The sequence below is a fragment of the Antedon bifida genome, chromosome 11 (genome assembly GCF_963402885.1).
Source record: "Antedon bifida chromosome 11, ecAntBifi1.1, whole genome shotgun sequence".
NCBI classification, from domain to species: Eukaryota; Metazoa; Echinodermata; class Crinoidea; order Comatulida; family Antedonidae; genus Antedon; species Antedon bifida.
Genome location: NC_136236.1, coordinates 2,973,400 through 2,989,536, shown reverse-complemented (window position 1 = coordinate 2,989,536; position 16,137 = coordinate 2,973,400). Strand labels below are relative to the sequence as shown.

Below are 16,137 nucleotides of genomic sequence, written 5' to 3'. Positions count from 1 at the left end.
GGCAAATACTCCGTTTTTATTGAATAAATACTATTGGAACTTGAATGTGGGTAACACACAAAGTATAAACAAACAAATGAAACCATTTATGTATTATATAAAATAAAAAGATTTATTGCAAATCATCAACATAGCTTTTTTTTTTAAATCTTTATTTTTATTTTAAACATTTTTGTATATTAATTGATTTTCCTACAATTCATCTTTGGTAGAGGGTGTAGAGACAAGACTGGCTAGTATATCTGTCCAAAAAACCACCTTATCATCCTTTAAATTCTGGGACAATTCCGAGGTCACATCTAATTTCATATAGTACTGCTCATCCACGTTGTAAGGTTGCCAATGAGGGGCAAGTGAGGTACCGTCTTGGTTACCATTTGGGTCCCTGTAAATAGACAGTGAATAGCGTTAATATTTTTTCAATGACAATAATTTTGTTTTTGGTGATTAATAATAGTAGTTGAATTCTACATTGCTTACCCATATTTAGCAAAGTTTGCCCAATAAGTCATAATCGTTTGTGCAAGTTGAACCTCCTCTGTAGTGTACGCAATTGGGCTTTCTTCGTTTTGTATCATTAACGGAAAACCGATAACGAACCTCTCCTCATCCCCGTGATCTGCTCCAACCCACTCAGGGGATGTAGCAAAGGATGGCTTATGTTGAAATTCATATAAAAAGCTTTTACCACCAGCAGCTGAAAAGACACAGAAAGCGCACTAAAGCTCTGTCTACACGATCAAACTTTATGTGACAAAAAATGTGATGTGGCAATATATGGACATGATGATGATGATGTCATATCACTACCATATTTGGGCACATCACACTAGTTTGATAGTGTAGACAGAGCTTATAAAAATAGTATCAAGTAGTATAATTATCAATGTGGTATTATTTTTTCCTTTTGGTTTTTTTTCCTTAACATGTTGCGGTAAGTAAACACAAATGAAATACAAATATTACTTTACCACTGAGTAACTTAGCGAATGTTACTGCGGGAGTCAGAAAGAAGCTGTCACCTATGACCTCCGTCAGTTTCACCAAAGCATTCAAATCATCTTTGTCGTCAAGTAAATATTCTTTGGTAATCTTCTTCACGATGTTTTGATTATCTCCGGGCAAAAAACTTGCGATCTGAGGTGATAAAATGGCATTTTTTTGTAATTTATGGATTCACTATGTTCTATACCGTATAACTCTACATTACTTCTGTACTAGACAGAGCTGTCTACACTATCAAACTTTATGTGACAAAAAAAATGTGACATGCCCATATATAGACATGATGATGTCATGTCACTGCCATCACTACTATATTTGGGAAAATGACACTTTTTATGTCAAACTAGTTTGATAGTGTAGACAGAGCTTAACTATAGCTCTATTATTAAAACAAAATGTCAACCCCTATCAGACAGGTTTCAGGTTAATTCTACAATCCACTTTTAATATCTGTATTTTACAGATTTTTTAGATTTGTTTTTTATAGTTGTTTTTGCATACAGTAATGTATTGCATTCAGAGACCTGTTTTCCAAACAAACAGAATTTTGAAACCTGTTTTTCCAAGTACTAAAAACGAGAAACAATGATATTAATGGTGGGAACGTTATTTATGATATTTGGCGCCTCCCCAGTTCTGAACCTGAAAATAGTTTCATGTTCATTGAAATGAATCATAAAAGCTAGGTCGACTTGCAAAATGTTAATTCACTAGAGAGAAGGTGGCAGGTGAAAGCTGCTTGAGTAAACAACTTAACAGAACGTTTTATTTATTGCACCTCATGAAAAAGCATTTAGTGCATTTTCGGATCACATTCTCGTATTAAAAACCAAATGTTTTAGAAGGCAGACAGAGAAACAGAGTTGAGGTCAGAAGTCATGAAGGAACAGAGTTGAGGTCAGAAGTCATGAAGTAACAGAGTTGAGGTCAGAAGTCATGAAGAAACAGAGTTGAGGTCAGAAGTCAAGAAGAAACAGAGTTTGAGGTCAGAAGTCATGAAGAAACAGAGTTGAGGTCAGAAGTCATGAAGAAACAGAGTTGAGGTCAGAAGTCATGAAGAAACAGAGTTGAGGTCAGAAGTCATGAAGCATTGCATTTATTCAGTTAAGCAAATATTTTTTTAAAGTTCTAACCATTTGATTGAGAACTGGTTCAAACATTTCCGCAGAAAACTGTGCTGCTAAATCTGGAGCAATTCTTGTCTTTAACATCGAGTGTCCTCCTTCGTGGTTGTTTATCCCGATTAAGATGTCTTTGCGATGAAAAAAGCTCGAAAATGTCAACTTTATTGGATCGTCAGGAAGAAAATATCCATCAACGACCGGGCCAAAGACGATAACGGGTTTGCTAGGAACGTCAAGCTTAGCGTGCACGATTTCGTTGGCCGGTTTCTCAAGCAAACAATTAATAAGATCTTCCTTGGACTCATCGGGGCATCCTAGTTCTCTTGCGAGAACAGATGCCCATTTTTTAGGATTTTTTGTGTAAGCAATAGGAGTGTTTGCAAAACCGCTTTCAGCAATGCCTCTTTCAAAGACTCCACGACTGTGTCGCGATAAGTAGTGTAATCCAACACTCATCCCACCCGCTGACTCTCCAAATATGGTAACCTTCGATGGGTCCCCGCCAAAATATCGTATATTTGATTTAATCCACCTTAAAGCTATTTGTTGGTCCAGAAGTCCATAATTTCCTGGAGCATTTGCATCTTCGGTGCATAAAAATCCTAGAGCACCGAGTCTGTAGTTCATGGCAACAAATATGACATTTTGATATGTTGCATAGGCTGATCCATCATACGCACTTGCACCCCCGTTCATGAATGCCCCACCATGTATCCACACCATCACTGCTAATTCTGCTGTTTTGTCAAGGGTTGGGGTGTATATATTTAGATACAGACAGTCCTCGCTAATATCTGTTCGTGGGAAATAATAATTTGAGAATGCTTTTCCTAGAACGTTAACATCCTGCGGACATAAAGGTGGATGATTGGTCGCGTCAAACTCCCTATCCATCGGTGGTAATCGCTTTGGATATGAAAATCTTAGGTCTCCTACAGGTGGTGAAGCGTATGGTACACCAAGGAAAGCGTAAACTGGTTTAGAGCTGTTCTGTGCATGTACAACTTTGCCTGATACATAAGTGTAACCCATCTCAACTTCAGGTGGCTTCTCACCAGAACAGCCTGAAATAAAAAAAAGTAATAACAAATGTGTATGCAATAATGTTAGTAATTATAATTGGACCACTTTGCACCACCATAAAGAAATAAGTTTTTGATATGTTTTGTTTTATGAATTAAAACGTAGGCCTACTTATTTGGAGTATTAAGATGCATAGCAGCACCACTACACTTCCACGAGGAATCTGGTCCATGACCAACCATTCCATGCCGGGCCAGATGTGTATACTGCTGTCACACACATTCAGTCAATCAGGTAGCCCAGCATGATGAGCATATGTATGATGTTTGGTTAAGGCCTTCTAGGGCCAGGCCTAGCTAACTAAAACCTAAAAAAGTCCTACACAATACATTCGAACAACACTTCTACACATACTACAGTTGATGCAAGTTCTTGAAATGTAGAAGTAAACTTACATAGTGTAAATATAGCGATCGGAGTAAACAATTTAAAAAACATTTTGTTTACAAGTCTCACCACTCTGCATGTGCTTTGTTGATGTTCTAAACATAACCTTTGAACCTTTATTTTGGAATCTACTATAAATGAAAAGGGGTGATGATCAATTACTAACAATTAGTTTGTATCTTCACTAGTAATAATGTACGTATTTACCAGTAATTATGGTCTAATAATGTTAATTACTTTATTCTACGCTATTTATACTTATAAATTTACGTTTTAAAGGCGAAAATAGTGTAAAACTATAAAAAATACTACACCTTAACTTAAATCGAACTTTTAGGTTGGTGGCGCTTTACACGTGGATTCACGCCGGTCTTTCGGTGAGTTTCGTCAGAAATTTGTTAATCAAAATACAACATTGCATAAGGTTTTTTATAGTATTAGATAAGCTGTTATGTTTAGGATATAAATATAAAATGTTCAGGTTCATTTACTTAGTTAATCATTATTGATAGAACCCAAATTGTGAGCATCATTAGCTTAAGGCCTAGAACTGTAGATAGCTAGCGGGAGGCAACAGCTGTAACCGCGGCGTTTGCCTGTACTAAAGGTGCGGCGAGAAGAGAAGGACTGCATCTAGGCTAGGCCCAGGTAATTTTTTTTTATTGATTTAGGCCGCAGAAAAGAAAATTCAGGATTAACTAGCTTGTTTAGGCTACACTTGGTTACTATATACAAGGATTTGTAAACTCGTACTTTATAAAAAATGTGACAATAAAATATTGAATTTTCTTTTTGTAGATTTTCATTTTGCACCACACGTTAGAAGCATGGTTGAATCTGTTCCTGATCACATCAACTTCCCGAAGGAAGAAGAGCAGATTTTAGAACTTTGGAAGAAGATTGATGCTTTTAAAAATTGTCTGAAGCAGTCTAAAAACAAACCAAGGTACAGCAGTACTACCACATACACAAATTTGGTGTAAAAACAGAAGCTATCCTAATGATTTCTAACCACTCTGTATTTCTTTTTTCTTCTAGGTATTCTTTTTATGATGGCCCGCCTTTTGCTACAGGTCTACCGCATTACGGTCACATCCTTGCCGGCACCATTAAAGACATAGTTACTCGGTACGCGCATCAGAACGGTTTTCATGTCGAAAGACGCTTTGGATGGGATTGTCACGGTCTGCCAGTGGTAGGGGATGTTGTCACTTTTTGAAATTATCAGCCTTACAAACAATTTACATTACTGTACTATGTATCACTGTACTTGCAGTGTATTAAGCATTTTTTCCCTGAATTTTCAGGAGTACGAGATTGACAAGAAGCTTGGTATTACTGGCCCAGAAGATGTGATGAAGATGGGAATCGAAAACTACAATAAAGAATGCAGACAGATTGTCATGAGATACTCAAGTGAATGGGAGGTAGTCTACTTTATTCTCTTAAGCTCTGTCTACACTATAAATCTAGTTTGACAAAAAAGTGTGATGTGCCCAAATATGGTATCCATATATGGGCACATCACATTTTTTTGTCACATAAAGTTTGATAGTGTAGACAAAGCTTAAACTTACTATTTATATTTCATTCAATAGAAAATTGAATTAACAGTATGAGAACTGGGATAATGCAGAACTCTTATTGAACCACATCCAGGATTCGAACCTAGGACCTTTGGATGCTAACCAAGCACCCTACCCACCAAACCACTTTCTTAAGTTGTATATTATTTTCAAATATGAAACATTACAAACAAATAGTTGTTTTTATAAATATTTTGTCATCACTTTCAGTTCATTGTAAACCGTTTGGGACGTTGGATCGACTTTAAAAATGACTACAAGACCATGTACCCCTGGTTCATGGAATCCATCTGGTGGGTGTTTAAACAATTGTATGAAAAAGGACTAGTGTATAGAGGATTTAAGGTAAGGGTCATAGAGTAAAGGTCATGCAGTGTAAAGGTCAATTAGCTATAGTAATTAGGTTTATTGATCAGAGCATTCAAGGCATATCAAATCTAAAGCTCTGTCTACACTATCAAACTAGTTTGACATGTGTGATTTGCCCATAAATGGGAGTGATATGCCCAAATATGGTAGTAATATTACATCATCGTGTCCATATATGGGCACATAAATTTTTTTTGTCACATAACGTAATGATCGTGTAGACAAAGCTTTATAGAGCTACTGAGTTGTATACAATTGTGGCATTCTCTGTATTTGATCACTGACATTACATATTTAAAATTATATTTTTATGCTAATTAGGTGATGCCATTCTCAACAGCCTGTAGCACCCCTCTGTCTAACTTTGAGTCTGGTCAGAATTATAAAGATGTAGTTGACCCTGCTGGTTAGTATTACAAAGTTGTTTTGTTTTGTTCCAACAACAAATGTTTAAGACTACATTTAACTCCATGTTTGTAGGTAGTTTAACTTACATTTAAATGATTGATTTTTAATTTCAGTAATTGTTAGCTTTCCATTGGATGAAGATCCAAATGTATCTGTGATCGCCTGGACAACAACACCATGGACGTTGCCAAGCAACCTAGCCTTGTGTGTCCATCCAAATTTAGATTACGTGAAGATCAAACATGTAAAAGATGGCAAAGTCTACATCTTGATGGAAGCCCGATTGGGGGCGCTCTTTAAGAAGGAAGCGGAATATGAAGTAATTGGAAAGTAAGTTAACATTTATTTTCACATAATGCAAATTAATTACATATAATTATTATTATATATTACAGTATAACCGCTGTTAAGGGGATACCTTCTAGACCCAGCCAAGTGTCTCCTTAATATAGAGTGTCCCTTGAATTGAGAGTGTCTCATATTAGTGTATTACTGTATATTTTCTGGTGTAATCCCACACAAAATTGGGCCGACTTTGAGTGGTGGGACTTTACCCAGGGAAACCCTGGTTCAGAAAAAAATGATTGGTAAGCATTTTTTCTAAAAACTCATCTGAACTGGCTAGAGAAAGGCCTACATCCAGACCAAAAGTCAGTCCTGGGACTATACCTGGCGATATGCCTGTTTGTGAAATCAGACATAAAGTAGGGTGTGGGATTAGACCAGAAGTGGGATTATACCCGAGGATATACAGTAATAGTAGAAAAGCAATAGTAATATAATGTATACATAATGTATGCGTTATTTATTTTCAGATTTAAGGGAAGTACTTTGAAGGGCAAGAAGTATAAACCATTATTTAACTACTTTATTGAGGTAAGAAAATAATTAAATTACAGACACATACGCCTCACCTACCATGTGTACAAAAAACACCATTATTGCATTGAAACTATATCCTTGTAAAGCTGTTATGTTGTTGTCTAATTTACTGTTAAATTGTTTTCTAGTTGAAGAAGACGGGAGCATTTAAGATTTGTAATGACACGTATGTTACTGAGGATAGCGGCACAGGAGTTGTCCATCAGGCTGCCTACTTTGGAGCTGTAAGTCATTATCAAGCAATTAGTTGTGGATTGGAGGTTATGATGCTTGGCTACCAATCCAAAGGTCCTGGGTTCAAGTCCTGTCATTTGTCAGGATTGACTTGACAGACTTGTATTAAGACTTTGTTTATGTAGAGCATCTTGTGTATATGTTTGTCTTGTGAACAGGATTGCCACCTTGAAGAAGGATAGTGAATGAATTCGCTTAAATGGTTATCCTGAAAATTTGCCTAAATATATATTTTTTTGTAATTAAAAATGATTTTACATAGTCCTTGGCAGCCAATTAAAAAAAATTAACACCCAAACTTTTTCCCAAAATCTGAGTTTGTCAACTGACATAGAATTACTTGTTTCCTGTGTAGGATGATTACCGTGTTTGCCTAGAACATGGCATCATCACAAAGGAAATGGTGGTGTGCCCCGTTGACGAGTCGGGCAAGTTTACGAAGGAAGTAACTGATTTTGCTGGCCAATATGTCAAGGTAATTATATCAGTTAGATAGAAATATTTTAAAATGTGATACAGTAATTATAAAAGCATGCTTTTCAATACTTTATTAAACAGAGGCTCGGAAACCACGTAATGGATTAAAAAGACACTTTAAAAAACTTGAGAGATCCATTCAGGCATGATAATTTTTATATGTATTTTTTTCTCAGGATGCTGACAAAAACATCATCCGTTGGTTGAAGCAGAATGGACGTCTTGTCGATCAGAGCACATACAAGCATAGCTACCCCTTCTGTTGGCGCTCCGAAACACCTCTCATCTACAAAGCCGTCCCTAGTTGGTTTATCAGAGTAGAAGTACTCGTACAAAAACTACTAGCTAATAATCAGAAGACCTACTGGTAACTACATGAAATTTGACTTTTGATCTCTCTTCTTTTGTAACATTATTTTGCGTTTCTATTGATTATAACCAGTATTAGCTGTACAAAATTTATTTTACTTTTATTTACCTTTTAAAACGTGAATTTAAAAATGTAACATTTTCCTTACAGGGTTCCAGAGTTTGTCAAGGAGAAACGCTTTGCAAATTGGTTACGTGATGCGCATGACTGGGCAGTGTCACGCAACCGGTACTGGGGAACACCAATACCACTTTGGGCAAGTGACGACTTTGAGGAAATTGTGTGCATTGAATCCATCCAGCATCTGGAGGAGTTGTCCGGACAGAAGGTTACTGATCTTCATCGGGAAAGGTAAAAAAACAAAATTTTTGCTAAAAAATACTCGTTAATGTTCTGTTTACACTATCAAAAAAAACAAAAAAACTGTGATGTGCCCAAATATGGTAGTGAAATGCCTAAATATGGTAGTGATATGACATCATCATGTCCATATATTGACACATTTCATTTTTTTATCAAAAAGTTTGATAGTGTAGACAGAGCTTAAGAATTAAAATCCTTCTCAATTTTTTATATCTCAGGAATTCAGAAATTTATGGTTTTTATTTGTTCTTTTAGTGTTGATGGAATAACCATTCCATCCAAACGACCAGGACAACCACCATTGAAGAGGATCTCTGAGGTCTTTGACTGCTGGTTTGAAAGTGGCAGGTACAGTCTTTCTAGCACGTAACCACTATGAACTGTGCTTTATAGTGTGCATATCATCTTCACTTGATACATCAATCTCTTTTATTCTGTTTCAGTATGCCATATGCACAGCAGCACTATCCATTTGAACGTAAAAGAGAATTTGAGGACTGCTTCCCGGCAGATTTCATTGCAGAAGGAATTGATCAAACCAGAGGATGGTGAGTTCTTCTTTCACTTTTCTCCTTCCTTATTCCTCGTTTCATCAACGCTATGAATAATAATAATAATAATATTATTGATGACTAGTTAGGAGCAGGAACGCTAGTAGACCCAGTACCATTTTGATTACGATCATTCGAGAAATTACCTGACGACTAAGTACATTTAGACCTAAACTAACATATTTCCTGTTTGTAAATGATGTCATAAAGAAACGGTTAACCAAGTTCTAAAACTTTTGCTAATTTTTGTTATTCCTCCAGGTTTTACACATTGCTAGTACTATCAACTGCTCTGTTTGATCAGCCCCCATTCAAGAACCTCATTGCTAACGGTCTTGTGTTGGCGTCAGATGGACAAAAAATGAGCAAACGCAAAAAGAACTACCCTGACCCGTTGAACGTAGTTAATAAATATGGCGCGGATGCTCTCAGGTTAGTGAACTTTTGTCTTTGATATCGAACTTCCAACCTCAAGTACGGGATGACAATATATTATAAGTCTCTCCAATTACAGACTTTTTGAGCTAAATAATATTCCTCTTATTATTATATCCTTTTTCTAGACTTTACCTAATCAACTCGCCAGTTGTACGAGCTGAGAGTCTTCGATTTAAAGAAACTGGCGTGAAAGATATCCTGAAAGACGTTTTTCTACCGTGGTACAATGCGTATCGGTTCTTGATCCAAAATGTTCAAAGATTTCAAATTGTAAGTTCCAATCCAGTATATTAAAAAAGGAAATAATAAATAAATTATTTGCATAATAGTTTCACTAAGCAGGCATGTAAGCGCCGGTCTAACTTTACTTTATTTTTCACACTTCAGGAGGACGGAGAACAACTTATGTTGAATGAGGATGAGTTTGTCGCGAGCAATAACTTTATGGACAAATGGATTCTGTCGTTTACACAAAGTCTTATCAAATTTGTGCGGCAAGAAATGGCTGGTGAGTTACAACTTACAAAAGGGAGATAAGAAAAGATTTTAAAATGTTATATACAAAAAAATTGGTAATAATTTTTTAATTGAGTTGATAGTATTACGGTTTTCTTCTTAATTCAGCATATAGACTTTACACTGTGATTCCGCAATTGGTGAAGTTTGTTGATAAACTTACAAATTGGTATGTTCGTTCAAACAGAAAACGTATTAAGGTGAGCCATTTGAATGTGTTAATCTCTGTCTACACTACCAACCTTTATGTGACACAAAAATGTAATGTGCCCATATATGGACATGATGATGTCATATCACTACCATTTTTAAGCATATCACTACCATATTTGGGCACATCACACTTTTTAAAGATATTGCAGTGTTCTAAATCAAGTCCTAATAATTTTCTCATTTTCAGGGTGAGGGCGGTGTTCAGGATTGCCGACACGCTTTAGAGACACTCTTCATGGTTCTGTTTTCAATGGTGAAGGTGATGGCGCCGTTCACACCATTCTTAACGGAACTTATCTACCAGAACCTGCGACATCTTATCGACCCCGAAAGCATCAAAGGAGTGAATGTGGACAGTGTTCATTACTTAATGGTTCCAAAACCAAGGTAAATTGACCAAACATCATCTACAGTATTATTAACTTAATTCAATAAAAATAATTATTTAAGCCCACCATTTTGTAAGGGAGGAAGAATATCCGAGATAAAAGTCCTTACCTATGTCTGCCACACTTGCTGTAATTGTAGACTTATATATATTGTTTATTTATAGAGATGACCTCATCAACCCAGATATTGAACGAGCTGTAGCACGCATGCAGTCTACCATTGAGCTAGGCCGGGTTATCCGTGATCGTAGGACCATGCCAACTAAGTACCCACTGAGGGAAGTGGTGATTATCCACCCTGATCAGCAGTGCCTACAAGACTTGTCAAGCCTAGACGAATATATCTTAGAGGTTTGTTTTGCTTTGCATATATATGCATCTAATCAGTGTCAAGTATGGAACGCAATAAGTGCAATAAAGTAGATGAAATCATTGGAATTGACAATCTAATTTTCATGACGATCTCAAAATAATGCTCTAGCCTATTATTATACTTATGATGATTTCTTATACAGGAATTGAATGTACGTTCCCTTACAACGTCTCAAGATCAGTTAAAATACGGCGTATCGCTCAAAGCCGAACCAGATAATACAATAGGTAAAAGATTAAAGGGGGACTTCAAGGCAGTGTCACAAGCCATACGTCAATTAACGAACGATCAACTGAAACTATTCCGTGAGACTGGGCAAATAGATGTTCTAGGCCACAAACTAGGAGAAGACGACTTGAAACTGACGTACACATTTGCTCAGGGAGCCGATTCTAAATACGAGGCCCATTCTGATAATGAGGTAAGTTCTTCAACTGGAACCACACATATAAAACAAGTATGTAATAACTTTGGGGAAAAAATTAAAATGAAAAAACTCAATGCTAAAATTCTAAACACTCTTGTGCTGGTAAAAATGTTTGGTTGTCTAATTCACTGTTTTTTTTTTTACTATTTGCAGATTTTAGTTCTGCTCGATGTCACACCTGACCAGTCTATGCTGGATGAGGGTATCGCCAGAGAAGTTATCAACCGTATACAGAAATTACGCAAAAAGGTAAAGAATACTGCTGTTTCTGTTAGACCATTTATGGGAACTTAATAAAATGTTTGATTCAATTTTAAAATCTTAACTGTTTATAATTATGTTTATAATAAATATTGTGTAAAGGTTTGCATGGCTAATAAATATTAGTAAAGTAAAGCTTTGTCTACACTATCAAACTACTTTGACAAAAAAAGTGTGATGTGCCCAAATATGCTAGTGATATGCCCATATATGGTAGTGATATGACATCATCATGTCCATGGTCTCATCACATTTTGTTGTCACATAAAGTTTGAAACAGAGCCTTTGAAGACAGTTGTAGCCTAACATGCGAAACATTATCGACTTTATTTCCGTTTGAAAACACATGGTGTACCTCAAACCTGACTTTAATAATTAAGAAATAGATTGTTTATCATTAGTTTTTTTAGGCTAGATTTCATGTTTATCATTACTTTTTTAAGCTTGATTTCATGTTTATTATTACTTTTTTCAGGCTAGCCTTCAACCTGTTGATAAGATCACTATATACTACGATGTTGAGCCATCCACTGCAAGTCTGGCGTCTATCATTCCTAGTCACTCGGAATACATCTTTAATACTACTAAGCAACCGCTAAGTGCCTATCCACCAGTGGGACCAGAAATCATTACAGAGACCACTGATGTAAGTTAACATAGCAGGAACTCATTGTTTTTTGTTCATTATTTACGTTGGCCTTTGACCTTAATTTCTAAAATACAAATCTTGTAAGCTCCACAAGTCATGAACGTTTTATAATACTGTATTAATTCGTATTTTATTGTGTGTTTAACGATCATAATTTATGAAATATTCAGCTCAAAGGAACAAAATTACATCTAACTATTGTAAAACGAGACGAAACCAAGTCCAGCTCGTCTACCTCAGCCGATGTGCAACCCAAGAACGTTCCCGAACCTCAAACCAAACCAGCTTGCCAATACGTAAACTTAGTTCTATGTAATGGTACACCAGAGACGGGTACATCAAGTGTGTTTGGCTCTGTGCTCTTAGAAAATCCAAAAGGGAAATCCCCTATTAGCTATGATGTCATGAAGCAGCAAGTTCAAGTTGTGTTTGGCATTCGTGGAAAGGAAGTGAAGATATGCAAATCACCCGATAGGTCAAAGGGTATGTATATGTTTCTTTTCAACAGTACATAGTTTTTTAATTTGGTGATATAACTTATAATTGTGTTTATATACCATTAAACAGTCACATAAAAGTGACATTGCGAACAATTTATTTTATATTAAGCTATTTGATTCTCTTGTGTGCACTTTTGTGCTACTCAATATAAACACTACTTACATATTTTCCTTTTCAGAATTGACATCTTCCGATTTAGGTAACCTAGATGCCTTGTCGGGTTCAACACTCTACGTGTTCATCGCATCTGTAACGTCTAGTAACGTCAACACGCCAATAAAAGCGTCAAACCCTCTTTGTCGGTTCATAAACGTAGAACTGCACGACAAATCGACCACTAAATCTGGAACGGTTCTACTCGAAAATCCTCAGCAAGACTTTCCCATGGAGTTTGCTGCCCTCAAACAACAAGTATGTGCTATTTTTGGCATAGTAGGAAAATCAGTGACTCTCTGTGATTCAAATAAAAAGCAGAATGGTATGTTGAATTTTTTTTAATTTATTTTTGATATTTTAATCTTTTAACTTCATTATCTATATATTATATTACTCATTTAGATTCATGGATATGTTTTTTCACATTTGGTTTCAGTGTGTTTTTTTTTCTGCTGATTTAGATATCCAATTTGTTTTAGATTTTAAACTAATAATTTCCAATTGATGGCACAACAAGTATTGTATTTTTTAAAGAATTTATAACACTTTATTTATTAATTTAGGATAAAAATATGAATAAGCCATATCAAGTTTATTTTATTATCGTGATGACAAAAATTCAACTGATGATAAATCAAATAATAATGAAAATTAACAACAATTGCAAAATATATAATGTAGTTTAAAGAATCATAAAGAAAAGTATTATTTTTTAATTTTTGTTGTTATTAAATAATTTTCATTTAGAATATTCTTTATTTGAATATACCTAAAGGTTGTACCACAATATTTATATATATCACGGCAGGTGTTTCATTCATTTCAATGATTTTGTATTCATCTATATCAAGATAATTTTTATATTAAAACATAAGGTATGATAATGATATAATAAGAAAAGTGAATATTGAAAGGAGTCTGTCATATAAATATGGTTAACTTCACTTACGTTGCATGTATATTATTGTTGTTTATTATAAACATGATTTATTTATAATATATAAATAAATTAATTACTTTCCAGTATATCACTGGGTGGTTTGAAAATTCAAAATAATATATACACCTATTATATTTTTTAATAATTATATACATATTTTAAAGGTTAGATAAATAAAATATTATACAAGGTTTTTTTTATAAAGTTGATCAATTATGTTGCAAGTTTAAATGTTCTTGCTTGTATTGTAGAGAATATTTTTGTTAGGTTTCCACCCGCTCCATTTTGCAGAGAGGCTGGATAACAAATATATATTTTTGAAGATATTTTAGTTTGTAGTATCTTTTATAGTAGAAAATATAATAGATAATGTTAATAGTTATTTAACCTTGAGCTGTGGTACATCTCATCTATTTTTAGATATATTTTCTTGGAATGGTTTATAAAATCGTAGACTGATTATAATAAAATATGGAAGCCATAGTTATATTATGGCTATACTACATGTTGTACCCTGTTAAGATGCTATTATCTTCATAGCATGTTATGTAGCAATATAAGCGTGAGTTTGAATCTCCGTTTGAGTCAATTCTGTAAACAAATTTAAAAAATCATTTAAAATTAATTTATTTCCAAAAAAGTAGGCTTAATTGTTTTCTTATAATTTTTACACATTTTTGCTGATGAACTTTTGAGATGCGAATGCGTTGTGGCGAGTACAGTTTGACGCGATTCAATCAAGCACCCGTGTTCTTCTTTTCCGTGTGCGTAATGTCTTGTCTGTTACAGACATTAATGCTGTTTTCCAGGATTAAGAATGGGATAATTCTCAAGGCGGTAGACAACATTTGTTTAGGGGTTTTTATTTTCACAAAAGTGCAAAAATATGAACCCTGTTATTGAACATACATTTGCTTTACTATTTGTTGACTATCCATCAATCTTTCTTATCAAACATTTCAATTTATCTTGCAGGTTTGACGTGCAGCTCGCCAGAAGATGTACTACAATTTCACGGCAAAACTCTACACGCATTTGTTTGAAATTGGTGACAGTAACTAAATTGTGTTTCCTAAGCGTAGAAGATTAAATAGCAAACAAAATCCTTTGATATATCCGACACAATTAAATACATGCCCTCCATTATTTTGGGGGTTTTTCTGATGTTTTACTAGGATATAAGCATTCTCTATGGATGTATTTAAAAAAAACTCCTGCATGAGAGATTTGTGTCTTTCTAGCTGGGGTAAAAGTTTTGGGCATTGCTTGCTGAAGATACATGATTCCCCCACTTTTCCCCGCAAATTCTCCCCAAGAATTGGGTTCTGACAGATAAATTACTAATTCACTTTTTTTAAAGAATATACTGAATTTCCTATTGACTTGCCAAATTAAAGTTAAATGCAATTGAAATGGTAGATTTTAAGTACAAATTTTTATAATCACAATTATATTGGTTGAAGGGTTTTATTTAAATTTAAAATATTTACAGTAAACAAAACTATCAAATTAAAGAAATTAATACAAATCACTCTAAATATATTTAATTTTACATAATGTATTAAATAATGTGGTTCAAACTCGGAAAAAAACTTCAGCTGTTTGTTGATTTGTTTACTGAAAACCTAGCATTAAGCATATCTACTTAAGGTTAATAGTTGATCAGAAAAGTTAATTTATAACTAATGTTATTGTTACATAACGCAGCTGTGTAGGATGATGTAGCTGTTTAAAGGTATGGAACGCTCCAAAACAAAAACTTGTCAAATCTTATAGCCAATTTATAATGTGCTTAGTGACAACATTAAAAGTAATTTAACTATTGTAACAAATACATTTTTTCTTTTGTAAAACAATATTAGTAGGTCAATGATGACGTCAGAACTGTCATCAAAGGTCAAATCATAAGAATGTAATTACGCATATCGATATTTACAAAAATAGCGCGAATAACCTATTTTGGCGCGAATTATATTATATTTTTGTGGGAATGATATATTTTTGCGCGAATTTTAATCAATTTTTGCGCGAATTTTATTCTGTTTTTGCGCGAATTATATTCTATTTTTGCGCGAATTATATTCTATTTTTGCGCGAATCATATTCTATTTTGGCGCGAATCATATTCTATTTTGGCGCGAATTATATTCTACTTTGGCGCGAATATTATTATCAACCGTGAGCCATCTGAGCATTGTGAGAGTGTCGATTTTCGACGATATAACAACAGTATGCACACCGTCACGTAACAAAACTCGTAAACTATATTTAGTGGTCTAATAATTAGGCCGTCATCGAGTTGAAGAGCCGGTAGTTCGAATCTCCGTTTGAGTCAATTCTGTAAAGTCATGTTTTATCATTTAAAATTAATTGAAATTAAATGAAAAGTTAATTTTCGTTTTCGTATAAGCAGCTGTTATCCAAAGGTTATCAAA

General features: G+C 34.6%; 2 protein-coding genes across 2 annotated transcripts; one reads left to right on the top strand and one right to left on the bottom strand.

Annotated features, from left to right (window-relative positions):
• Window positions 1–93: 93 nt before the first annotated feature.
• Window positions 94–3,694, bottom strand: LOC144855808 (fatty acyl-CoA hydrolase precursor, medium chain-like). Its single transcript, XM_078713749.1, has 5 exons — window positions 3,608–3,694; window positions 2,139–3,193; window positions 972–1,137; window positions 481–697; window positions 94–385 (listed from the first exon to the last, which is right to left on the bottom strand). The coding sequence occupies exons 1-5, from the start codon at window positions 3,648–3,650 to the stop codon at window positions 193–195; spliced, it is 1,674 nt and encodes a 557-aa protein (XP_078569875.1). The 5' UTR covers window positions 3,651–3,694; the 3' UTR covers window positions 94–192.
• Window positions 3,695–3,942: 248 nt separating this feature from the next.
• Window positions 3,943–15,521, top strand: LOC144855795 (isoleucine--tRNA ligase, cytoplasmic-like). The gene is made up of 26 exons (XM_078713734.1): window positions 3,943–3,976; window positions 4,398–4,545; window positions 4,638–4,794; window positions 4,907–5,026; window positions 5,396–5,530; window positions 5,876–5,960; window positions 6,076–6,292; window positions 6,778–6,838; window positions 6,973–7,068; window positions 7,434–7,553; window positions 7,732–7,922; window positions 8,076–8,276; window positions 8,544–8,636; window positions 8,732–8,836; window positions 9,101–9,271; window positions 9,403–9,547; window positions 9,665–9,785; window positions 9,902–9,993; window positions 10,194–10,393; window positions 10,560–10,746; window positions 10,911–11,189; window positions 11,349–11,444; window positions 11,932–12,102; window positions 12,276–12,588; window positions 12,785–13,084; window positions 14,678–15,521. The coding sequence occupies exons 2-26, from the start codon at window positions 4,427–4,429 to the stop codon at window positions 14,743–14,745; spliced, it is 3,843 nt and encodes a 1,280-aa protein (XP_078569860.1). The 5' UTR covers window positions 3,943–3,976; window positions 4,398–4,426; the 3' UTR covers window positions 14,746–15,521.
• Window positions 15,522–16,137: the final 616 nt, after the last annotated feature.

Excerpts from the sequence above, each read along its gene's own strand:
- LOC144855808 (XM_078713749.1), bottom strand. The coding sequence starts at position 3,650 with ATGTTTTTTAAATTGTTTACTCCGATCGCTATATTTACACTAT. Across the intron at positions 698-971 it reads ATTCGCTAAGTTACTCAGTG|CTGCTGGTGGTAAAAGCTTT; the intron begins GTAAAGTAATAT and ends GTGTCTTTTCAG. Across the intron at positions 386-480 it reads GCAAACTTTGCTAAATATGG|GGACCCAAATGGTAACCAAG; the intron begins GTAAGCAATGTA and ends GTCTATTTACAG.
- LOC144855795 (XM_078713734.1), top strand. The coding sequence starts at position 4,427 with ATGGTTGAATCTGTTCCTGATCACATCAACTTCCCGAAGGAAGAAGAG. Across the intron at positions 9,548-9,664 it reads ATGTTCAAAGATTTCAAATT|GAGGACGGAGAACAACTTAT; the intron begins GTAAGTTCCAAT and ends TTCACACTTCAG. Across the intron at positions 11,190-11,348 it reads AGGCCCATTCTGATAATGAG|ATTTTAGTTCTGCTCGATGT; the intron begins GTAAGTTCTTCA and ends TACTATTTGCAG.